We start from the raw sequence: 24,417 nt of genomic DNA, 5'->3' as shown, positions 1-24,417 counted from the left end.
TGTTCTGTTTTTCAACCATTCTTTAGATTTGTGATTGGGAATTATTTGCCTTGTATTGCCTTTGCATTTTCAGGCAAATTATTTTTGCTTTTAGTACTCCATGGAGCTTACTTTTTATTCAGAGCATTTTTAAAGAACAGGTTTTTTATTTTATAAAGATTCTCTGTTTGCCCTTCATACTAGCTGGGGTTTTGACAATAGTATCTCCCTGGAGATATTTTGCATAATTATTGGGACTTTAGTGCTTAGGAACTTTCAAGCTGACAACAGGTTTCAGATAGGTGTCTCCCATTAGGCACCATTCAAATTTCAAGACAGTTAATTTGATAGTTCAAGCTACCTTATTAAAGAAGTCTCCTAAAAATGAATGCAGATGTACCCACTGTTAAGACATTTTTGCTGCATTTCAGGACTTCATTGACTTAGAAATATCCCTTTGGGTCTCTTCCGTGGAATACATAATTTACCATTATTTGTTAATTTTATATTGCCAAAGCTTTATTACTAAATAATGTACCCATATTACTAAACAGTGTACCCATGACTAGTTCTGCATGTCTTATGAGCTAATGCTGATTTCTTTTGTTTCTGTTCTGCTTATATTTATGTAGGCATCCATCTGTCGAAGTAGTCAGCCTTTGTCTGGCTTTAGTGCGCGCTGTCTGGAAGATGAGCAGATGCTTCAGGCCATTATGAAAGCCAATCCTGGTAGTGAATTTATGTATGTGGTGGACACTAGACCTAAGGTGAGCAATGAAAAGTTTTACTTCATTTAGAGCATGGCTCTTTTGCATATGAATCTCTGTGAGACTGACACAAATATTTTAATTTTTTTGTCATTTTCAATGTCACACCTACATGTGCTAATTGGATTCAGACTTTGAATGTGTGCCTTATTAACCAGTCCATATTGGAAAACATGCTGATTTCAAGATTCATTCATCATTATCAAACTCAAATAACTTATTTTAGGATTGTGGGAGTTACTGCCTATGCTGGTAGCACCAATCTATCACAAGTGGGACACACTCTGGGTTTGAGGCTTGGTAAATGCAGTCCTAAGGATCACAATTTGGAATAACCTAGATTTCTTCATTGATTACTCATAAAATTGGTCTGATCATTTGAAGAATTCACTAGTCTACATGTTAACATACTTTTTTCACCTGTAATAAAAGGCGCTGTATTGCAAACGACCCAGCACAGACTAAAACGGAGGCACGTGTAAAAGCCCGAACAAGGCTTTTATTTTCTGCACCTGTGGGGCACGTCTTCCCTGTGAACCCCACAGGCACAACACAGTCCAGAACAACACAAACACAAAACACACTCCCTTCTGGCACCACCACTCCTCCCGTCAAGCTTCGTCCTCCTCCTCCCGACTCTGGCCTCTGAGTGGTGGTTGCTGGCCCCTTTTATAGCCCACCCGGAAGTGCTCCAGGTGCTTGATTACCTGTTTCTGGTTGCACTTCCGGGTGGGGCTGAAGACTCATCCAGCCAGGCTCAAGGACCCATGCAGTGCTCCCTGGCTACCCCACCCCAGATCCCAACAGGGCTGTGGAGAACTCCATCTCTATGGAGCCCTGCGGGAAGCTGAGGCACCACCGTCAGCCAGGGAGGCTGCCACCAAGCATCCCAGGGGAGGTATTGAACAGCCCATGGTTGCTTCCCCGGAACATATGTTGAAGGGGCGTCCTGGCCGGGCATGGGACCCGGCCCTCTGCCACACACCGTAGATTGTGAATATTTACAAACAGTGCATTCAGTATTGACAAGAAGAAGAACAATTGGTTGTATTTTATTTATTTAAGCAGATTTTGTTTGAGCATTGTTGTGACTTAACTAATGAGCAGAAAACATTTTTCTGAGTAAATAATGGACAAACCCCAGACTTTGTAAAGTCAAATTGTGAGTGTGCACCAAGCCCTGCTATGGAAAAATATTTCTGACAATTTAAATGTGATTATAAATACATGTACTATGAAACTAATCATTGATAGAGGGGAAGCGCACAGTCACAATTTTGCACATAACTATGAGCCATAGCATTCCCAAGGAAAGCAAAGTAGTAGTTTAGCCATTTTCTATTGATGAATCATTTAACATAGAAAAGTTCATCACAACAGTGTGGCAGGAACTCATTCTGCAACCCCTTACCACCCAAGCTGAAATATCAAGATTTCGTCTTCTTCTTCTTTCGGCTGCTCCCATTAGGGGTTGCCAAAGCAGATCATCTTTTTCCACATCTTCCTGTCCTCTGCATCTTGCTCTGTTATACCCATCACCTGCATGTCCTCTCTCACCACATCCATAAACCTTTGCTTAGGCCTTCCTCTTTTCCTCTTCCCTGGCAGCTCTATCCTTAGCATCATTCTCCCAATACACCCAGCATCTCTCCTCTGCACATGTTCAAACCAACGCAATCTCGCCTCTCTGACTTTGTCTCCAAACCGTCCAACTTGAGCTGACCCTCTAATGTACTCATTCCTAATCCTATCCATTCTCATCACATGCAAATCTTAGCATCTTTAACTCTGCTAACCTCCAGCTCTGTCTCCTGTTTTTTGGTCAGTGCCACCATCTCCAACCCATAGCTGGTGTCACTACTGTCCTGTAGACCTTCCCTTTCACTCGTGTTGATAGCCGTCTGTCACAAATTCCTCCTGACACTCTTTTCCACCCATTCCACCCTGCCTTTGTGACGATGCCGGTCCCCTACAGACTCCCTTTTCCCACATGGGAGTCCCAGCTGCACAGGAAGGTTCCACACCACTACCAACCCAGTGCAACTGGCGGCCCAAGTCCACGGCTCAGCCAAACTACCACTGCACTAAAACCACTAATAATTAGTAAAAGCACTAAAACAATCCCACACTAAAAACAACCAAAGCCCTCCTTTGTAAAAACAGGACATTAAAAGAATAAGAACCCTTAAAAGACAGTTAAATAAGCAATAAATAAATGTCTCTTAAAAAAGCTCAGTCCTTTAAAAATGTTCTCCTCCAGCTTGGGTCCATGGGTTCTTTAGTTTCCAGTTCTTCTACCACTAATCCAGCTGGCTCATTGGTCTCATGCTCTTCGGTCCCCACTGCCAGCTCATCCCACTGCTGCCACCAAATTGTGACGATTCCGGTCCCCTACAGACTTCCTCTTCCCACATGGGAGTCTGCTGAACCAACACCATCGATAGTTATGACCAAGATGAGCTGACAAATGAGGAAAATTCTCTGATGATGCCAGAGAATGGTGGAAAAAGTGCTCAAATGCCTTTATTAAAAACCAGTCAAAATAAAAGTAAAACCAACAAAAGTGTCAATTGTACAGTGTTCAAAAAAAGTACATATATAAATCCATAAAAATCCAGTGAAAAGTGGGAATAAAAATAATCGATAAACAAATCCATTAAAAATCCGAGGTTAAAATGCAGACTAACTCCTCCTGATCTCAGCCCACCTCCTTCTCTTTCTCCTCGGCTCACCCATTGCTTCTGTAGCCGGTGGAGACTCAGCAGCCGCAAGCTCCATTATGCCAACCCCCGTCATAACTGCCTCCGGATATCGCAGTCAGACCATCCCAGGTCGGCTCTCCTCCCTTCTTCCTTCGTGCTCACTTGGTCGTACCTCGGAAACCTAGGGAGGGCACCTGCCTTGCTCACCACACTCCACCCGAATATTCAGTGGAGCGAACTAGCCCCTAGAGCGCCATAGCCAATGCTCCTTTCCGGGGCCCCAGTTCGTTCTGCTTCCTCCTTCCAGGTGACTAGATCATCCTTCCCAAGCCTGCCTTTCATGTCCTTTAACCTCCTTCCGTTTCTATCTTTTTTCCTTTTCTTTGATTCCTCCCATCTTTGATTTCTTCCACTTTCCCTGTGCTGACCCATACATATACACTCACGTCTCCGTGGGCACAGCGCCTTAATCACACGCCACAGGAAGCCAATGAAGCAATTGAGAATGATCGCACCCGCACGTGCAGGTGCGACTCGCTCAACTACCTCATTAACTCCCCGCCCACGGAGAGTGACACGGCTTAATGGATTTAAAACTGGCCCTTTTTTTTTTTTTTTTTGAAGCCGCGGACCCGCTATACCACAGCCTGCACTCTGTTTTTCACCTCTCTTCCACAATCCCCATTATTCTGTACTGTTGATCCCAAGTTTTTAAACTCATCCACCTTCACCAGCTCTTCTCCCTGCATCCTCACCATTCCACTGACCTCCCTCTCATTTACACACATGTATTCTGTCTTGTTCCTACTGACCTTCATTCCTTTCCTCTCTAGAGCATATCTCCACCTCTCCAGGGTCTCCTCAACTTACTTTCTACTCTTGATACAGATCACAATGTCATCAGAAAACATCATAGTCCATGGGGATTCCTGCCTAATCTTGTCTGTCAAATGATCCATCACCGTTGAAAATAATAAAAGGTCAGAGCCGATCCCTGTAACCCCACCTCCACGTTGAATGCATCTGTCACTTCTACCGCAGACCTCACCACGGTCATGTTTCCCTCGTACATATTCTGTACAACTCTTACATACTTCTCTGCCACTCCTGATTTCCTCATTCAATACTGACTACTTCTCTCGAGGCACTCTGTCATATGCTTTCTCCGGGTCCACGAAGATGCAATGCAACTCCTTTTGGGCTTCTTTGTACTTCTCCATCAACACCCACAGAGCAAACATCACATCTATTGCGCCCTTTCCTGGCATGAAACCATACTGCTGCTCACTAGTCATCACCTCCCTTCTTAACCTAGCTTCCGCTACTCTTTCCCTGCTTTCTGCATCTCCTTGGCTATCCCACGTCTTCTTCGCCAACCTCTTCCTCTGTATACTCTCCTGTACTTCCTCATTTCACCGTCAGGTTTCCTTTTCCTCCTTCCTCTGTCACACCAAGCACCCTTCTTGCTGTCACCCTTACTACTTCTGCTGTAGTTGCCCACCGGGCTGGTAACTCTTCACTGCCACCCAGTGCCCATCTTACCTCCTCCCTGAACTCAACATTGCAGTCTTCATTTTTCAACTTCCACCATTTGATCCTTGGCTCTGCCCTCACTGTCCTCCTCCTCTTCTTGATCTCCAACATCATCCTACACACCACCATCCTATGCTGCCTAACTACACTTTCTCTTGACACCACTTTGTAGCCTTCAATTTCCTTCAGATTGACCCTCCTGCATAGGATATAATGATATAATCTACCTGTGTGCATCTTCCTCCACTCTTGTATGTCACCCTGTGTTCCTCCCTCTTCTTAAAATATGTATTCACCACAGCCATGTCCATCCTTTTCACAAAATCCACTATCGTCTGACCTTCTTCATTCCTCTCCTTAACACCATACCTACCCATCAACTCCTCATCACCTCTGTTCCCATCACCAACATGTCCATTGAAATCCGGTCCAATCACCACTCTCTGTCCCTTGGGTACAGTGTCCATCACTTCATCCTACTCACTCCAAAAGTCTTCTTTCTCACCCATTGCACACCCAACTTGCGGTGCATATGCACTAACAACATTCATCATCACACCTCCAATTTACAGCTTCATAATCATTACTCTGCCTGACAGTCTTTTCACCTCCAAAACACTCTTGACATACTGTTCCTTCAGAATAACTCCTACCCCATTTCTCCTCCTATCCAGACCATGATAGAACAATTTAAATCTACCTCCAATCCACCTGGCCTTACTTCCCTTCCATTTAGTCTCTTGCACACACAATATATCAACCTTCCTTCTCTCCATCACATAAGCTAACTGTCTCCCCTTACCAGTCATACTGCCAACATTCAAAGTTCCTACCCTCAGTTCCACTCTCTTTACCTTCCTCCTCTCCTCCTGCCTCCGGACACATCTACCCCCTCTTCTTCTCCTTCTTCGGCCAACAGTAGCCCAATTTCCACCAGCACCCTGTTGGCTAACAGTACTGGTGGCGGCTGTTGTTAATCTGGGCCTCGACTGATTCAGTATGGAAATTTGTATTGTTCTCCGCATATTGATCTTGCAAAATTCTGGGTTCTGAAACATCAAAACTAATATCTTAATTAAAACTCAACGTCTACATGTAATCTAGGCTAAGTTGATAACATTCATAGCATGCTGTGTGTCAATTTAAGGTGTCACTGTGATTATACCACCAACAAGAAATTGATAGTTTATTAAAGAATAGTGATACAATTGTAATTATGTTTATTCTTTTCAATATATGTTTTATATTTTTGCTAACATATAATGATCACCCTAACACAAAAACCCAGACTTTCATGTCTCACAGCAGAAAAAACGCTAATTTCTTTTAAGATAAAGCAGTAAATCCTGGGTGACAGGTGAACTTGTTATCATTTAGAAATAGCCAAAAGAATACAAAAGTATAAAATAAAAATTAAAAAATTAAAATAAAAGACCAAAAAATATCGAACATGACAGTATCAGAATTCATTTGATATTTGACCAGTTTGAACCATTGTAAGTCTACTACTTTAAACATAAAAAAAGCACAGACATGTTTAGATGTTTTATACATAGCCCTGTAGGTGTTAGGAAAGAAAAAGAAAAATAATCTATTTGGATTTTTTTTTCCTTTTTGACAAGTACAGAGCTCCAGAGGTTTTGTAATGTATAAAACTCTGCAAAATGTATTTTGCATTTTTGTGGTTAACTGTATATTTCAAATAGATTGAGACACACTGTGGCATACATTTATTTATTTAATGGCAATAAACTGACTGTAACTTATTTAAACAGTAAGTTGAAGTTCATTTGAAAGCTTTCTAGAATGAATACTTAAATTAGTGTAATGGCATTTGGGAGAATGACCATGTAAGAAAAGGGAAGGGTGTGAAATTTTGTAGGGTATGATGTTATAATAAACTGATTATTTAACATCATTATAAATTACAGTCTATTGATCCTTTCATAAAACATGGTGTTAAATATCTGTTACAGGAAAACCTACTAAGGAATGACTGATGAAATGGTTTGTGAAGATGTATCACCAACTTTCACCTCCTCCCCAAACTTCAAGCTCCTCCCTGTTCTGCAAGCTAGTAACAGGGACAGTCTCACACCAGCAGCAAGGGGCACTTGCACATGCACACAAATCAATGTTCTTCTCTAAAACAATATTATGATTGCACTGTTTTAAATAATATTTCATAATACTGGCAACTGCACACTCGCATGTACATTATGGCTGGTATGATGAAAATCAAAATTCAAATTGCAAAAAGTAGTTTAGTTTTAATTTTTATTTTCTCATTTTCCTTCAGTTCTAGTTGTTAATAAATTGATTATTTATTCATTATTAGCATGTTTTGTTTTAGTTTAGTTTTCATTAATGTGAATAAAACTGGGTCAGACCTTCCTCTTCCTCTTGTTACTGTGTTCACATTCTATCCACCACGAGCACTTATGTCCCAGAAGGAAAAACCTTGCTTTTCTGTATTTCCACAATTGTCCCTATCTCAGAATCTGAGAGTGTTATGTATAGCTGTTGTCCACTTTGCCACTGCATGTTTGGTCCTTTAAAGAGCACTCAGTTAGATTCTCTTTATAGGCACCTTTTTTATACCGATTGTGGGAAAGTCCAGAGGGTATAACTTGTGCGGATAATTTGCTTATGTGTTGTGCTTGTAATCGTTCTTACCCACTAACATGACCTATCCATCCTGCAATCTTTAGACCAATATGGCACTTTTTTCCAAGTATAGCAATTTTAATCATCAGCAGTGTATTTACTTATTATTACATTTCACAATATATTAATTTATTTGTATATTTATTTTGTCTCAAATATTCTTCCATACCCTTCAAGCTACCTCAATATGGACAATTAGAACTTCATTAATGCAAGTAGCAAGCATTGTAATGCCAGAATATTTTTTTTTACATTTAAAATAACTGTAAGGTATAACTGGAGCTATTCTATGATTTAATCATATCATATAGTGACAGTCTTGATGAATCCTTAATTATCCATGGAACTGAATGAAGGTTTGGTTCATGATGAAGTTTAAAATAATGACTGGTTTGTAAATTGCTACACTTGTCCTTAGCAAGTATTTTTTCTTGTTTCCTGTCATTTAACTGTATTTTAATCCACACGTCTAATGTAATATTAATGTATTTATTAAACTATTTTTTCTTTTCTCTAGTTAAATGCAATGGCTAACAGAGCAGCAGGGAAAGGTTATGAAAATGAAGACAACTATTCGAATATAAAGTTTCAATTTATTGGCATAGAAAATATTCATGTTATGAGGAACAGCTTACAGAAGATGCTAGAAGGTAAACCTTTTAAGGTGCTGTATTAACACTGTTGTTTTACACTAACATTCTATTGGAAACACTGGGAAATGAAATAACAAAATAAGTTACTGACTCAATGGTTTTATCCTGGAATAAATTTGGATAGCCTCTATCTTCAAATTTTGAGGTGAGGTCTCATTGAAGAAAGGCTAAGTTTACTGTATATTGTTTTTAGTGAAGTAATTAATTTAGATTTGAATACACAATGGTAGGTCATAGTGGATTTGTCACTGTCTAAGCAAAGACAATGTACAGAAGCGATCAAGGAGGCTAACAGGATGTTATGTTATGTATCACATTGTATGGTGTACAAGTCAAGAGAGGTAATGCTTAAGTTATATAACACACTAGTGAGACGTCATCTGAATACTGTGTATGTTTTGATCTTCATATTACAAAAAAACAGCATAGTAGTGCTAGACAAAGTCCAGAAAAGGGCAACTAAGCAGATTCTTGGATTAAGAGGTATGAGTAGTAAAGTGAGGTAAAAGCAGTTGAACCTTTTAGGCTGAAGAAAATGGAGTTTAAGAGGTGACATGGTCAAAGTTTTAAAATTATGAAAGGGACTAGTACTTTGGATCCCAGCTGTTACTTCAGTCCTAGGCTAATCCACATGTCATTGGTTAACTGATTCCATTTTCTCAGTATTCAGCGAAGCTGAGTTTATGGGGACAGTACTAGTAGTTTAAAATCCCCAAAGAAACTGGCAATGCAAATCCTTCATATTTTTCATGATGATATCTGTTGACAGTGTGGTGGCATAATAATTCATGTTATTAATTATTTTCTGTCTGTGGTTTTTGTATATTTTGTCCTCATATGTGTGAACTTTCTACAGCCTCTTTCTGGAGTTTTCCTCTAAAAAGACTTTATTTTAATTGTTGAACACAAATTTGCCCATTAAGAACAAAGGTGTTTGTGAGCATGAGTGTGTCCTGCAAGCGCTTGGCATGTTTTCCAGAGCTGGTGCCTTCCTTGCATCCAGTCGTGCCTTGATTGAATCAATCTCTCAATGACCCTTTAATGGACAAAGTAAGATTAGAAAATGTATGGATGGATGGATGGATTAATGTTTAAAGTAGATATGCACAAAGACATGTATGACAGGAAGGTAAAGTGTTTAATACTTAAAACATTCAAATCTAGATAACATTCAAGTTTTTTTTTGGATGAATTGGATTAGAACTTTGATGGGAATAAGTATCAGTCAGATAGTAATTAATCAGACAAGCTAGCTAAACTGAAAATTTTTATTAAAACATTCCTACACTACAATGATGAATTTGATAGCAGATATGGTGGATTTGTTCTGCAATGATGATTGAAATTAGGGTTATATGGTTTAAAATTTACTCATTGATAAGACACAAACATTAAGAAATTTCTGTTTTTTTATTTACAAAAAAGAAAAAATACAACCAGCATGATTCTTTGAAAACCAGAAAACTTTTAAAATCTTAATGGATTTAATGAAAAGATTAATTGAATAGTTTAAGTGTTCAAATGTAATCAACTGTATTTTGATGTTCTTACATATTGTTATGGTTTTCAAAATGTGGTGACATAATGTGAAAAGAACTGTGAAGACAGACTTTTGTTTCTAAGTGTTCTTTCTTTTGCATCAGTATGTGAACTCAAGTCTCCTTCAATGGGGGATTTTCTGTGGGGCTTGGAGAATTCTGGCTGGCTGAAGCACATCAAAGCTATCTTGGATGCTGGCATTTTTATTGCAAAGGTATGTTAGATTATTTTTGCAAAGGTATGGCAAATATTTGGAGGGTTCAGCTTTCATAAACACATGCTTTCAGAACAGATGTGAAGCACTAGTAAAGAACATTTTAACCATTTTAACAATGGTTGTTACTATATTTAATGGAAGTTATGTATGTCATTTGCCTAGCTTAGTGAAAGTAACTGTGTTGTTATTTTATTATTTTAACTTTTTTTTGTTGATCCATGACTGACTTCCTACTTGTGATATTGCAATGTGTGAAACAGGATACATTTTATTTTCTTTACATATTTACAGGCAGTGGCAGAAGAGGCCATTAGTGTACTTGTTCACTGCTCTGATGGATGGGACAGGACAGCACAGGTCTGTTCTGTAGCAAGCCTCCTGTTGGACCCCTTCTATCGGACCTTGAAGGGATTTATGGTAAGCTGAAAAGTCAGTGTTGTGTAATGTGTATAACAGGAGACTAATACCAATGAACACCTTAAATATTTAAAGGTTTTATGTTTTTAAGTGCTTAAAGAATAACATGCAGAAAACAAAAAAATCTGTCTGCATTTCCCCACCTCATAATACAGAGCGTTCCCTCTTTTTACTTTCTGTTGCTTTTTAAACCTCTGATTTCTCTTTCACTCTGTCTAACTAACTTCTTAATTCTAGACTTATTTTACTTCCTCCAAGGGACCAATGTTAAAACCCTTTCTAGGTTTACACCCTATTCAAATCAAAATTACTTATGGGGATGAGACAGCATTCTACAAGTGCATGGCAATCACACTAGATCTGCATTTAGTGGCACCTGGTGTTTTTAAAACTGTGAGCACTGTTCGACTCTATAATGACTAGGTCTGTATTCTAGACTTAAACTGCAAGTGTCCTACCAACCCAGAAGTATTATAACCTCTGTCTATAGATTTACTCTCTTATGTACCAAAATGCTCCTTCCCTCAAAAACATTTAAAGAAAATCTGTTTATTTATTGTTATTCCAAATGGTCTGTCTTGGCACTGCTGCTGCCCTGTGCTGCTTTTTGGCACACTTGCATTGACAGTTCATTCCTACTGAGGCCGCACCTAACTGTTAGATAAATATGATTTTTTGCTTTCATTTGTATCCCATGCTAGGCTACAAAATTGTATTCATAAACATTATACAGATACACACAATGGGCTCATTTATAGATATATACACTCACTGGCCACTTTATTAGGTACACCTGTTCAGCTGCTTATTAATGTAAATATCTAATCAACCAATCACATGGCAGCAACTCAATGCATTTAAGCATGTAGACATTGTCAAGACAACCTGCTGAAGTTCAAACTGAGCAGAATGGGGAACAAAGATGATTTAAGTGCCAGATGGGTTGGTTGGTATTTCAGAAACTGATGAACTTCTGGGATTGTCATGCACAACCATCTCTAATATTTACAGTTAATGGTCCAAAAACAGGAAATTATCCAGTGAGCGGCAGCTGTTTAGGGATAAAATGCCTTGTTGATGTCAGAGGTCAGAGGAGAATGGCCAGACTGGTTTGAGCTGATAGAAAGGCAACAGTAACTCAAATAACAAATGATTACAACCGAAGTATGCAGAAGAGCATCTCTGACTCCACAGCACATCAAACCTTGAAGCAGATGGGTTACAGCAGCAGGAGACCATACTGGGTGCCACTCCTGTCAACTAAGGCAACTAAGGCTACAGTTCACACTGGGTCACCAAAATTGGACTATATAAGATTGGAAAAATGTTGCCTGGTCTGATGAGTCTCGATTTCTGCTGAGATATTTGGATGGTAAGGTCAGAAATTGTCGTCAGCAACATGAAAGCATGGATCCGTTCTGCCTTGTATCAACGGTTCAGGCTGGTGGTGGTGGTGTAATGGTGTGGGGGATATTTTCTTGGCACACTTTGGGCCACTTAGCATGGTTTAAATGCCACAGCCTACCTGAGTATTGATGCTGACCATATCCATCCCTTTATGATGTCAGGGTGGCCATTTTCCAGTAGGATGTCACAAAGCTCAAATCATCTCAAACTGGTTTCTTGAACATTACAATGGATTCACTGTACTCCAAATGCCCTCCACAGTCACCAGATGTCAACCCCAATAGAACACCCTTGGGATGTGGTGTAAGAGGAGATTCGTATCATGGAAGTGCATCCGACAAATATGCAGTAACAGCATAATGTTATCATGTCAATATGAACCAAAATCCCCAAGGAATGTATCCAGCACCTTGCTGAATCTATGCCAAGAAGAGTTATGGCATTTCTGGAGGCAAAAGGGGGTCTAACCTGGTACAAGCAATGTTTTAGTTCATATGAGAGTCTTAGTTATATAAGATATTTAATTCATGAATAAAAGTAATTCACATTCATGAAAATAATTTGATACTTTTTTTTCTACAAAAGAAATTTAAACTTGTTAAAGACCTCAAGACCTCAACTAGGAATTGAAGACATTTTTGCAATTGGTACCATATAATATCACTCTTAATAGGTCATATGTGTTTAAGAGGATGGTGGTGTGGTTAGTGCTGCTGCTTCATATGTCCAGCATTCTGGGTTCAATTTCCTGTGCCCAGCATTTTCCATGTGGAGTTTGCATGACCTTCCCATCTGCATGTGTTTTTTTACCAGTTCTCTAGTTTTTCTTACATAGCAAAGATTTGCAGGTTAGATTAACTGGTGATTCTAAGTTGGCCTCATGAGAGCAGACGACCCTGCAATGGACAAGGTTTCCTCCTGCCTTGCATCCAGTGTTTTGAGTACAACTGAGGATATTATTAGTATATGGAAAAATAAATTATTATTACCTGTTTTTTGCATTTAGTGAAAATATACACCTTAATCTCATAAGACCATCTACCAAAACTTAATTAATCGTTAATACTTAATTAACTGAATCTGAGTGAGGTGGCTGTGATTGTGACCATGCTTTACAAAGAACTAATGTCCTATTTCAGTTTTCTGGCCTCTTATGCAATAGTTCCTGCTCTCCAGTAAATGACTAGGTCAGTTCAAAAAGTGGTGGTTTTGATATTTTCCTGTGTCTGAACTGTGTATGGTTAGTGAATCAAGATTTACTTAAAGGAATATTTGTGTTAGAAACTGACAGCCATTCTCTGACTGTTGTGTCAGATATTTCAAATCAGACCCTTTATCTGGAACTTGGCAGTAAAGCATTTCAGCTTAAACTTGTCTTATCATTTTCTGATGAATTTTCACTTGGTAATAGCAGAAGTACTTTAATTTACAAAATTACATTTATATATTTTCATTTTAATTTACAACATGTCTAAAATGTATTTTTGGTACAGGTACTTATTGAAAAAGACTGGGTATCATTTGGCCATAAATTTACTCACAGGTTTGTTGTTTTTTTTCCCTTATATTTTTTGTGTCCATCCAAGTAGACATATTTTCAGTATAAAATTGCAGATGCACCTTTAATAAATACTTATTAGACTGTAGACCAGCAAATCATTATGGATAGATTTATATATAGAATTCTATGTATAATACATTAAAAATACTGTAATACATATTTTTATGCTTTACTGTATAAGAATGTAAATCTAGTTGGTTAATCCAAAGCTTATCTATCTGGATTTAGATAGTATTCCAATCCTTTCATTTTCTGCACACTTTATTTTGTTTTCGACCCCATTTTTAATGGATACATTTACCATTTTCTCCCATCAGTCTACACTCAGTAACTCGTAATGACAAAGTGAAAGTATGTTTTCAGAAAGGTTTGTAAATTTATAAAAAAATTTAAAATTATATAAAAATTCAGACCCTTTGCTGTAGCACTCCAGATTGTGATCAGGTGCATCCTGTTTTTTATTTATCCTTGAGATGTGTCTTGAAAATGACTACAGCACACCTATGGCAAATTACATTTAATGGACATAGATTAGGAAAACACATACCTGTCCATATAAGGTTCCACAATTCACATTGCATGTCCAGACAAAAGACAAGCCATGAAGTCCAAGAAATTCTCTGTAGATGTCTGCAATAAAACTGTAGTGAGCCATAGAACAGGGCAAGGGTATAAAACCATGTCTAAAGCTTTGACTGTTTCTAGGAGCACAGTGGCCTCCATAATTGTGAAATGGAAGAAGTTTAGAAGTTTCAGAACTCTTCCTAAATTTGGGAAAGAAGGGCTTCGTAAGGGAGGTGACCAAAAACCCAATGGTCACTCTAACACATTTTCAGTAGTCCTCTGTTGAGATCAGCGAACCTTTTGGAATTACAACCTTTTTGAACTCTTTGCGCAGAATTCCAAATGCTAAGTTTGATGTAGAACAAACACTGGTCATCACCTGCCTAATACAATCCCTACAGTGAAACATAGTGGTGGTAGCATCATATTATACTCGTGCTTCTCAATGTCAGGGTAAAGAGGACTGGTCAGAATTGAGGGAAGGATGAATGCAGCCAAATACAGAGAGATCCTTCAAGTAAACCTGCTGTAGAGTGCACACAACCATAGAGTAGCACAACAGGTTAATTTTTTATTATGACAATGACCTGAAGCATACAGAGAAGACAATACTGGAGTGTTTTCAAGACAAGCCTTTGACTGTCCTCAAGTCTTGCAGCCAAAGCACAGACTCTAATCCCACAGAACATCTGTGGAGAGACTTGAAGATGGCAGCTTACAGACACTCTCCATCCGGTCTAATGGGTAAAATGGGTAGGAAGAATGCGTAAAACTGCCTAAACCCAGGTGTACAGAGTTCGTAGAGACAGAGCCAAGAAGACTTGAAGATGTAATTGTTGCCAACTGAGTTTCCACAAAGTACTGAAGTAAGGGTCTGAATACTTTTGTAAATGAGAAATTTCAGTTTTTGGTTGTTAATATGTTTTCAAACCTTTCTGAAAACATGTTTTGACTTTGTTATTATGGATTATTGGGTGTAGACTGAGGGACAAAAATGGCAAATTTATCCATTTAACGTTAAATCTATAAAAAGTAGTGTACAAAAAATGAAGGGGTCTGAAACATTTCTGAATACACTCTATCTATCTATTTAGAAACAATCTATTCTGTGCACAATATACATCTCCAGTCTATTTTTATAAATGCCTAATATATCAGATTTAAAGTCTGACTCCACTAAGAGCACTGTGTATTATGTTTCTTTCTCTGAATATTTCAGTGTCTTTGCATTTCTTTGTAGCACTAGTTAAAGTGGTATTGAATTTTATTTGCATTTTCAGCCAACATTCAGCACATGGTCACTTGTTTATGCAAGAAAGTATTGAAATGGTTTGCTGTTCAATTCTTCCTTAGCTCTTATCTTAATCGTTTCCAATTCTAGTACATATTTATCCATTTAGAATTCTGAGATTACCCTAGTCATCTTGAGTATAAGGAATTAGCCAGACTGAAGTTTAAAGATAAAGTAGTTATACTCACTGGAGAGTGGTCCATGTTGATTAGCATGTCCAAGTAAGAATTTTAGTGTACTCTGTACACGTGATCCCGTATAAATCTATAAAACTATACTGCAGCTGACAACAAGGGATGTAAAGAAGGTTCTTCTTTAATGGATTCCCTCACAGTCCTGACTATTAACTTAACTAGCAGGCAAATATCTTTGTACAGTAGATTAAGTGAGTGCATTATGTCACACAAGTAGAGCATTTCACAATAATTGTTGGCTTATGTAATACATTACAACACATCTTTAGGATGTGGGGGAATCTAGAGTACCCATAAAAAGAAAATTAAACTACACACAGACTGACGGGGTCCAAAAATGAATAACCGTCCCTGAAACTTTGAGGCAGCTATTTTATGAGCTTTTATTTTTTCTACAGCCTCAACAAACTTATTTATTTATTTATGTTTTTAATACACAATTGTCCACTTGGAGTTGCATTAATCTGTTTTCCTGTCTCTGGAAATAAAAGTATATAACTTTTAAAAAGCTTGTATTTTGTAATGCCAGAATTATTTACAGTGTGTTTCACCCCTGGTTGAGAATTTATTTTGGAGATCAGTTAAAAATCTGCATTGAATCCTTCTTAAATGTGGTGCACTGTATTTTCTAAAATGCCATAATAAAAAAATTTTGTTTAGGTATAATCATCTAGATGGTGATCCCAAAGAAGTGTCTCCGGTTATTGACCAATTTATTGAGTGTGTCTGGCAACTAATGGAGCAATTCCCGTGTGCCTTTGAGTACAATGAGAGATTCTTGATCCATGTCCATAACCACATTTACTCCTGTCAATATGGAAACTTAATGTGCAACAGCCAGAAAGAAAGAGAAGAAATGAGGTGATATTTCAAACTGAAATTCAATAAAAGTAATGATTATGAAGCTCTTTTTAGTACCATTTATTTAAATTAATTTTAATTTGATTTTTTTACATTGATTCATTAGATGTGTTGTGTTTATTTGTTTTTACATTGATGTTTTAGGTTGTTTATTTTTCTTCAAATCCTGAATAAACTTTTATATGGGTAAATGTTTTGAGTTTAGTGGTTAATGCCAATTAATGGCAAACTAAAAAAGCAGTAATTGTTATTACAGTTTCTGTCAGTTTTTGTGTTTCCATATTTGGTTCCCTCAGAAGTTTGAATCCCTGATAAAAGCTATAAATTGTTTTTATTCCTCTCAACAGAATCCGAGAGAGAACACATTCTCTGTGGGCATACATGTGGGAGAATCGTGTGGATTACATGAATCCTTTATACAGACCAGACCACAGTCAAACGCAGGGAGTCTTGCGGCCAATTACAACTCCATACTACTTCAAGTATGTAACAGGTCACTTGTCTATTTGCACCTTGCACTATGTAAATTATGTTCAGTTTTTATTTAAGTTAATAAACACTAGAAAGAAAAAGATAAGGAATGACCTCTTTTTAACACATTTTCATTTCCTCCCTTTTGCGAATAGTGGTTTCTCTTGATTTTTTCCATAGAATCAAGTAAAATAGAATAACAGTATTAAGATTTGGGCTGTCAAATCGAAAATGACTTTTAATCTTTTATAGCTAAAGGAGCTGTGCACAAGCACATTGCTGTCAGACAATATAATGTTATTGAGGATGTTGAGATGGAAGTCATCTCCATATAGTCATAGTTGGTATTCTGTTGGAACTAGGGGGCTCCGCCCCCTGCTCGCTTCGCTCGCCAACCCGTGGTGTTGGGAATGACAAAGAGCGTGATGTATGAATGAGATATAGAATAGTGTGAAGGTGTAGATGATGCAAATAGAAAGCAAACAATAAAGTGTGTGGCACAGTGTAAAAGTTTATTGCAAAATTTCTTTGTACACGCCGTTTAAGTGTAAAAGGTAATTCCAGCTCAGAACTTGTAAGGTCAATGAAGATGGTTATTGTTGTGATCAGAGTCAAGTTTGTCAGAGCTTAGAAAGAGTTGTGTCTCTCCAGGAAGTAATGGAATGACTTGGGTATTTATGTTTTCCACATTAATATTTTTTGGACATAATATAGTGCGTTGTGTTAAAAGGGGCATTTGGTCTAATGAGATTGTTGTTCCAAATCTGTCTGTAACTAAGTCGTCGCAGATAAAGGCTTGAGGAATTGTAATAATATGTGGGTGAAGTCCATCTGTATTGGTGAGTGTACCATCTCTCAGTTGTAATAAGCAATTGTTATGATCTGGTTCTGGACATCGTATCTTTTTTACTAACTGTATCTTTTGAAAGCAATGCCAATTGTCTGCGTATTTTAAGGTGCACTGAACAATAGCTGAGTGCATGGCATCTGGAAGAATAGCTAATCACTGTCTAAAATCTCCTCCTCATAAAAGTACCTTTCCTCCAAATCGAGTATTATTATTCATAAACGTTTGTAGAAGTTTATGAATGGTGTTGAGTAAGTGACTTCATGCCATTGTACATTCATCAATAAACAACATTTTTTCAAGACGGATGTCACGTGCAGTGCCACCGTTAATGTCCATAGTGGATACCGATTTGTAGGATCTAATGCAGTTGATAAAGATTTCACTTTCAGGTACATCGTCAGTTAGAAGCTTCTGTAGAAATTCAGGATATGAATGTAAAGGAGGCAGTATAATTTGACCGTTTTGACAACAACGTGTAAATGTATTACTTGTATTGCCAGTTGTTTCTTCAGGGAAGTGAACTGAATGACAATGATTGCAAATGACATTCATTAATCCGAATGAATTTTCCTGGTGTATGTTTTGCTTGTGCCGTTTGAGAGGCGCGTTGTTGCATGTGTAGTATTTGGGACGTGTTGTTTTGGAGCTGTAATCGATTTGCCTGTGCTGTGTGAGAAGCCCGTTGTAGCCTTCGCTGCCGTTAACATGTTTTGCTTGTGGTGTTTGAGTGCCGCGTTGTTGCATGTCCATTATTTGTGACGCGCTATTTTTGATTTTTAATTGATTCGCCTCCGCTTTGCGCAAAGTCCGTTTCACTCTATGTCGTGCATTGTTTGTATCGTGCCTTGTCCGTTTTTGTATGTCGGTCAGTTGAGCTTTCTGCTTTTGGAGTCTTGCTTGCTTGTTTTCTGGCCGGTCATATGCGCGTTGCTTTGCTCCCTTTTTTGTATGTCTGAGACGCGAGCTCTTTCTTTTGAAATCGTGCTTGTTTCGATGCAGCACTTTGAGACGCGCGCTGTATGCGTCTACGTTCAATGTGTCTGTTCATTTGGGCACGTCTCTGTAACGGGGTTACTTGAGCTTTGCGTTTTTTGATCCGAGACATTTTTTCTCACGTATTTTCCGAAGCGCGTTGTATGCGCCGCCGTGTCTTCTTTTTGTTTCATTCGTGTTCATGTGTTTGGTCCCGTTATCCGATCCGAATCGTTTTGTACCCGTGACCGTGTATGCATGACTTGTTTGTTCCTCAGCGTGTGAAATTTGTATAAGTATTAAGGAGGATCGCACTCACTGTTAATATGGAGCCTTTTCTCCAGTTGAACGGTTAATAGTGCTTTATTTTAATGAGATCCACCTATGCTGCCTAGTGTGAAGGTTTTGAGATGACGTATGTTTAATATGGACGTTTCCTTTAAATATGTGGCTTTGGGTGTCACTTCTTATTGATTTGGGGGGGGGGGGGATTGTTGTTGCGCGAGCGTCTTCTTTCTTTTTGTGTTCCTGTGTCTTGTTTGAATCCCCCTCTTTGTGTGTGTCCCGTCCCTTGCTTGTAGGGTCTGTGGGGCGGTTTTGTGTTCTTTTTTTTTGTCTTCCATGGGCTTGTTGAATCCCCCTCTTGGTGTGTGTCCCGTCCCGTGCCTGTAGGGTGTGTGTGTGTTGGGGGGGTGGTCGTGCCTTGCTGTTGTGCGCTCGTCTGTTCTTTTTTTTTGGTGTGTTTAGTTTCGTGTGCAATGTGTTTCGTGCTTTGCCCGCGTTTGACTACTTTTTTATGTGCCTTTTCCTTTTTTCGGTGCTTGTTGCGACTCATTTCTGTGACTCCTTTTTGTATGTGCTCACTCCTTTTTTCTGTGGTCTTGTCCGCCTCTCGCGGCCCCTCATCCGCCTTTGTCGCCCTCTTTTGTCTGCCTTTCTCCGACTCTCGCGGACTGTTTTTGCGCCTGCGCCTCTCGCGGACCCTCATCCGCCTGTCTCGCCCTCTTTTGTCCGCCTTTCTCCTCATCCGCCTCTCTCGCCCTCTTTTGTCCGCCTTTCTCGGCTCCTCAGCCGACTCTCGCGGACTCTTTTTGCGCCTGCGCAGTACGTCTTTTTGCAGCTACGGCCCATTGCCGGATGTGCCTGCGTCCATCATCCGGTTTAGCATTCTCGGTTAGTAATATGGATGGGAAACTCTTTTATCCCATGAGCCAGTAGGTGGAGTCAGGATGGGTTTCACAGTTTTTTGATGTTAGATTTTCTGCAACTGGTCAGAGAGAACAGACAAATGTATTCTGATTTCAGGTCATGTCACATTACACGACTTTGCATCATTCATTTCAGTTGAAGACTTCATTTAATCAATCATAGCAAGTCGGAGGCAGTCACGACTCACTTCCGTGACTGGTAGTTATGTAGTATGACATACCTAGCAACTCAGTCCAACTAACCTGTGGCTCATCCCAACAATATCAAACAGGTTTGATTTTGTCTTAAGTCGCAGGGTTAGGCTTGTGTATGTGTGAGAGCTGACAACCAATGAGCACTTACCTGGAAGTTCGGTGCATGTAAAGTAGCTACAAGGAATGAGGAATTCTGGTGTTTTGGACCTGACAGAAAGAAAAGAAATTTGACTGTCTGATGTTGTATTTTGCATACCACAACAGAATGGAAAAAAGGAATAAAGGGCCTAAATTGCAGTTAAACTCTCTGTATCTGTAAATTCTTTGTAAAGGCACTGGCTCAATCAGGCAGCACATTATTGGAAGTTAAAAAAAGGGGTGAGATCGAAATACTTTTGAAATGTGAAACTGTGCTGGAATGTCACTATGCATTTGTCTAATTTGAGGCATCCTGAAATTTACTGGTTGTGTCATATGACATACTTGGGTAACAAGATCAGAAACTCTGTGTTTTCATGTGTGACATCTCTCAGACAAGAAGTCGTGTAATGTGACATCAGCTTTACTTATAACACCTACATGTGCTCCCTTTAAACATGTCCCTGTATGCTCAACAGAATGATCACTTTTTGTCACCGTGGAATATTTAGACAAAATCTGTATGCAGATTGCAGGCAAGTGAAAATTTTCAGTGGGAGTTGAAGTGATAGATTTCACAGGTGGCTAGATATTCTGTTGATTATTTATTATGTATCCTTTACTTACCTCAACTGACTGCTATATATTGGAGTATCCCTTGTTTGTGAATGGTTATCCTGGTTGTCTCATCACACTCTCCGTTGCACACATTTCTGAGCATGAGTCCAAGTTAGCCAGTCATGTTCTGTGTGAATATGCTGGAACATAACATTGCCAGTAGTTTCTCTAATAAAAGCAAAATGGTAGATGTATGCTAATGTTTTAAGGAGTCAGCTCCCTGTTCATGGCATTTTTTTCTCTCTTCCTAAATCAGTGAATTTTGCTTTCTTTTTTGGTGCACCTGGAAATCTGTGCATTTATTAAGCATGTTTCCTTTTGTATTTGTCTCATCAATTTGTTGTTTTCTTGTGTTTGATTATTTTTAAAATATTTTTAAGGTAGTAACACACATCATTTGCAGGTTACAGGTGAATGAACCAAGCCCATTCAGCTGTCTCCCATGAAGCCGATCAGCAAGTTTCATTTTTAAACTAGTGTGAAGAAGTGAAAGGTTTAATACATGAGCAGACTGTTACCTCTACTTGCTGCTTCAACTGGAAGACTCAGTAGCATATTACATGCTTCCAACAAATATTTGTTGAATCTGAAACACTAAGCAGTTTCAAAAATTGTATAAAGAACATGAGGGGAGGGTACAATGGTAGAAGAATTACAAACATTTTTATTGACTCTACAGGACCCAGTGAAAAGGTAGTGTTTAAAATGTTACTCAATGCCACCATATCTCATATGATAGTGTAACCATTAGATATACAAACCTAAAACACAATTAGCTACATCTCGAAATGTGTATCACTTTAATATGTTATCTTTTTATACTTGCATTAATATCTTTTATCAGGCTGAATGTTCTGTTAAAAAACACAAATATAGTTAAAAGCCCAGAAGTTTGTTTTCCAAAGTACAGTGGAACCTCGGTTCATGCACGTCTCTGAACATGTACAAATTGGGTTACAACCAAAAAGTTCGCCAAACTTTTGCATCTGTTCACGACCACACACTCGGTATACGAACAAGCCAGTTTCCCTTTCGGTTTGTGCGCGCCGATGAATTCCGCACATATTCAGTCTCTCCCTGTGCATTCCATGTGCAGCAAGTGAGAGAGCGCTAGACAGACAGACGAGAGAGAGAAAGCAGTTAAAGAATGCACCAGGCTTGTTTTTAAAGAGACTGATTAGAGCATTGTTTTAACCTCGTTGTATTTAATGAAGATTTTTTCTATTGGATTTTAACCTCCACTTCACTTTTGTTTACAGCGATCGGTTCGTAGCATGCATTGTTGCAATGTTACCTTTGTTGGTTGTTTATTAAATTACGGATTTTTCAAATGTTCATTTTTTTCCCTGTGCTTAAAACTCATTTAAAAAAGTGTTTTAGCGAGCGGTTCGTAGCGCTATAGCGTGAACTCTTGCAATGTTAGTTTTCTCTGTTGTTCAAGGTTTTCTCAGTGTTATTCAATGTTTTTACATTTAGTTTACTATTACACTGTGCATTCTGTGGTATAATGAACTATATTTGTGCTTAAAAATCTTAAAAAAATATATTTACATACAGTTCGTACGGTCTGGAATGGATTAATTGTATTTACATACAATCCTATGGGGGAAATTACTTCGGGTCACGACCAAATCGGGTTACGACCAGAGTTTTGGAACGAATTACGGTCGTGACCCGAGGTTCCATTGTACTGGTCAATAACTGATGATGGCTTCCTGCTTTACTGAGTTTTTAAAGATGGTGAACTAGAAGAGGTGGTGTCAGGGTTCTACTTCCAGGTTGCACTCTCTCTTTTGGAGGACAAAAATGGGAAACAGGCAAGTGTTTGTATAGCCTTAAATTCAAACTTTTTTATACAGCTCATTTAAAAGCATGGCTGACCAACGTGCTGTGCAAAGTAAAAGCAAGTTTAAACAATTAATAAAAAAAACAGTAAACCACAATATAAAGTCACAATACATAAACACTAGACTAATCCTCCAAATGCAAGCCAAAGTAGCCATACCACATGCATTTCTGGATGGGTAATCCACCCGAAGTTAACCATGTTCGGGTCCAACCAGGACTTGGATGGGGGACCAACCAGGAAAAGCATGGTTTGCTGCTGGTAGAGATGTTGGCAAGACCAGTAGGAGGCACTTACACTGTGGTCTGAATGTGGATCCCAATGCTCCAGTGCAGTGATGGGGAAAATCTGCTTTAAATATAGTGTTGCCCTTTGGAAGAGACATAAAACTTAGGACCTGACTGTCTGTGGTCATTAAAGATCTCTGGGCATCCTTTGTAAAGAGTAGGCTGTATCCTGGTGTTCTGGTTTAATTGCCCACCATGGCCTAGTCATTCTGGCCCCCTAATCATCCCCTGTCTGTAATTGGCCAACTTTCCAACCATCTAACAGCTAATGTGTAGCGACTGTACTGGCACAAAATGGCTGCCGTTGACTCATCCAGGTGAATGCTGCACATGAGTGATGGTTGAAATGGCTCCCCACTCACTATGTAATGCATTTTGAGTAGTGCTATATAAATGTAAAGAATTATTGTTTGTTATTAAAGGACATTTCCATCCCCAAGACTGACATCACAAGCAGATACGTTATACTGCTTCCCCAAAAGCCAGAGTAAGAAGGGTGAGACTTAGGTCTGATTTAAATGTCAGAAATGTGGAAGCGGTTCTAACATCAAGAGACAGTGCCTTCCAAAGTTTTGGGGTAGCCACTAAAAAGGCTTGAGTAACAGGTGAGAGTGTTGCATCCACTAAAGAGATTGGGAAGAATATTTGAGAAAAAGATCTAAGATATACGTAAATAAGAACCAGGCTATTCAGAGTTTTAAACACAAACAAATGTACCTCCAACTCAATTCTATATGTAACAGGCAGCCAACAAAGAGAGACCAAGACAGGAATGATGCTTAAAAATGACCAGACTGACACATTTTGAATCAACTGCAGTCGAGCTGCAGAGAACTAACTGACACCAAAGTTCAATGAGTTAAAGTAGTCTAGCTGATTAAAAATAAAGCATCGATAACTGTGTCCAGGTTTTTATATTGTATAAAAGGCTTAGTGTTAGCTATGTTTCTGTGATGGAAGAAACTGTTCTTGAGTTTTAGCTGTTTGTAAGATGGAAGGAACTATCCTTGACCACTGCATTTATTTGTGTTCTTTCCCAAAAAAGAGTCTCGTGATCCATGTATCTGGTTAAGGACCAGGGCATGCTGCTGTGGAATCATATTCACTTCTTGAGTTCCCTTATAACAGTCCATGAGAAATGAGTGACCAAACAAGCTGAGATATTCAAGTACTATTTCTGTTATTACAAAAGAATACTGTCTTTGAATTTAACAGCAAACAGTAATTCAGCAAACATAATATGAGTGTGAGTGGCACGGTGGCACAGTGGTAGCACTGCTGCCTCACAGTTAGGAGACCTGGGTTCGCTTCCCGAGTCATCCCTGCGTGGAGTTTGCATGTTCTCCCCGTGTCTGCGTGGGTTTCCTCTGGGTGCTCTGGTTTCCTCCCACAGTCCAAAGACATGCAGGTTAGGTGCATTGTCGATCCTAAAATTGTCTCTAGTGTGTGCTTGGTGTGAGAGTATGTGTGCCCTGCAGTG

The 24,417-nt window shown here is 38.9% G+C and overlaps 1 protein-coding gene across 1 annotated transcript in view; it reads left to right on the top strand.

The window, feature by feature from the left end:
• mtmr7b (myotubularin related protein 7b) overlaps window positions 1-24,417 on the top strand; it is an 84,469-nt gene that overhangs the window by 31,550 nt on the left and 28,502 nt on the right. Inside the window, exons 6-12 of the mRNA XM_028802053.2 lie at window positions 612-746; window positions 8,166-8,298; window positions 9,945-10,054; window positions 10,349-10,474; window positions 13,375-13,424; window positions 16,152-16,352; window positions 16,700-16,834. Of these exons, the coding sequence (XP_028657886.1) occupies window positions 612-746; window positions 8,166-8,298; window positions 9,945-10,054; window positions 10,349-10,474; window positions 13,375-13,424; window positions 16,152-16,352; window positions 16,700-16,834 (890 nt within the window). The remainder of the gene's footprint in view (window positions 1-611; window positions 747-8,165; window positions 8,299-9,944; window positions 10,055-10,348; window positions 10,475-13,374; window positions 13,425-16,151; window positions 16,353-16,699; window positions 16,835-24,417) is intronic.

Source organism: Erpetoichthys calabaricus, chromosome 5 (genome assembly GCF_900747795.2).
Source record: "Erpetoichthys calabaricus chromosome 5, fErpCal1.3, whole genome shotgun sequence".
NCBI classification, from domain to species: domain Eukaryota; kingdom Metazoa; phylum Chordata; class Cladistia; order Polypteriformes; family Polypteridae; genus Erpetoichthys; species Erpetoichthys calabaricus.
The sequence above is the reverse complement of the archived record's forward strand: the minus strand, read 5'-3'. Positions and strand labels throughout refer to the sequence as shown.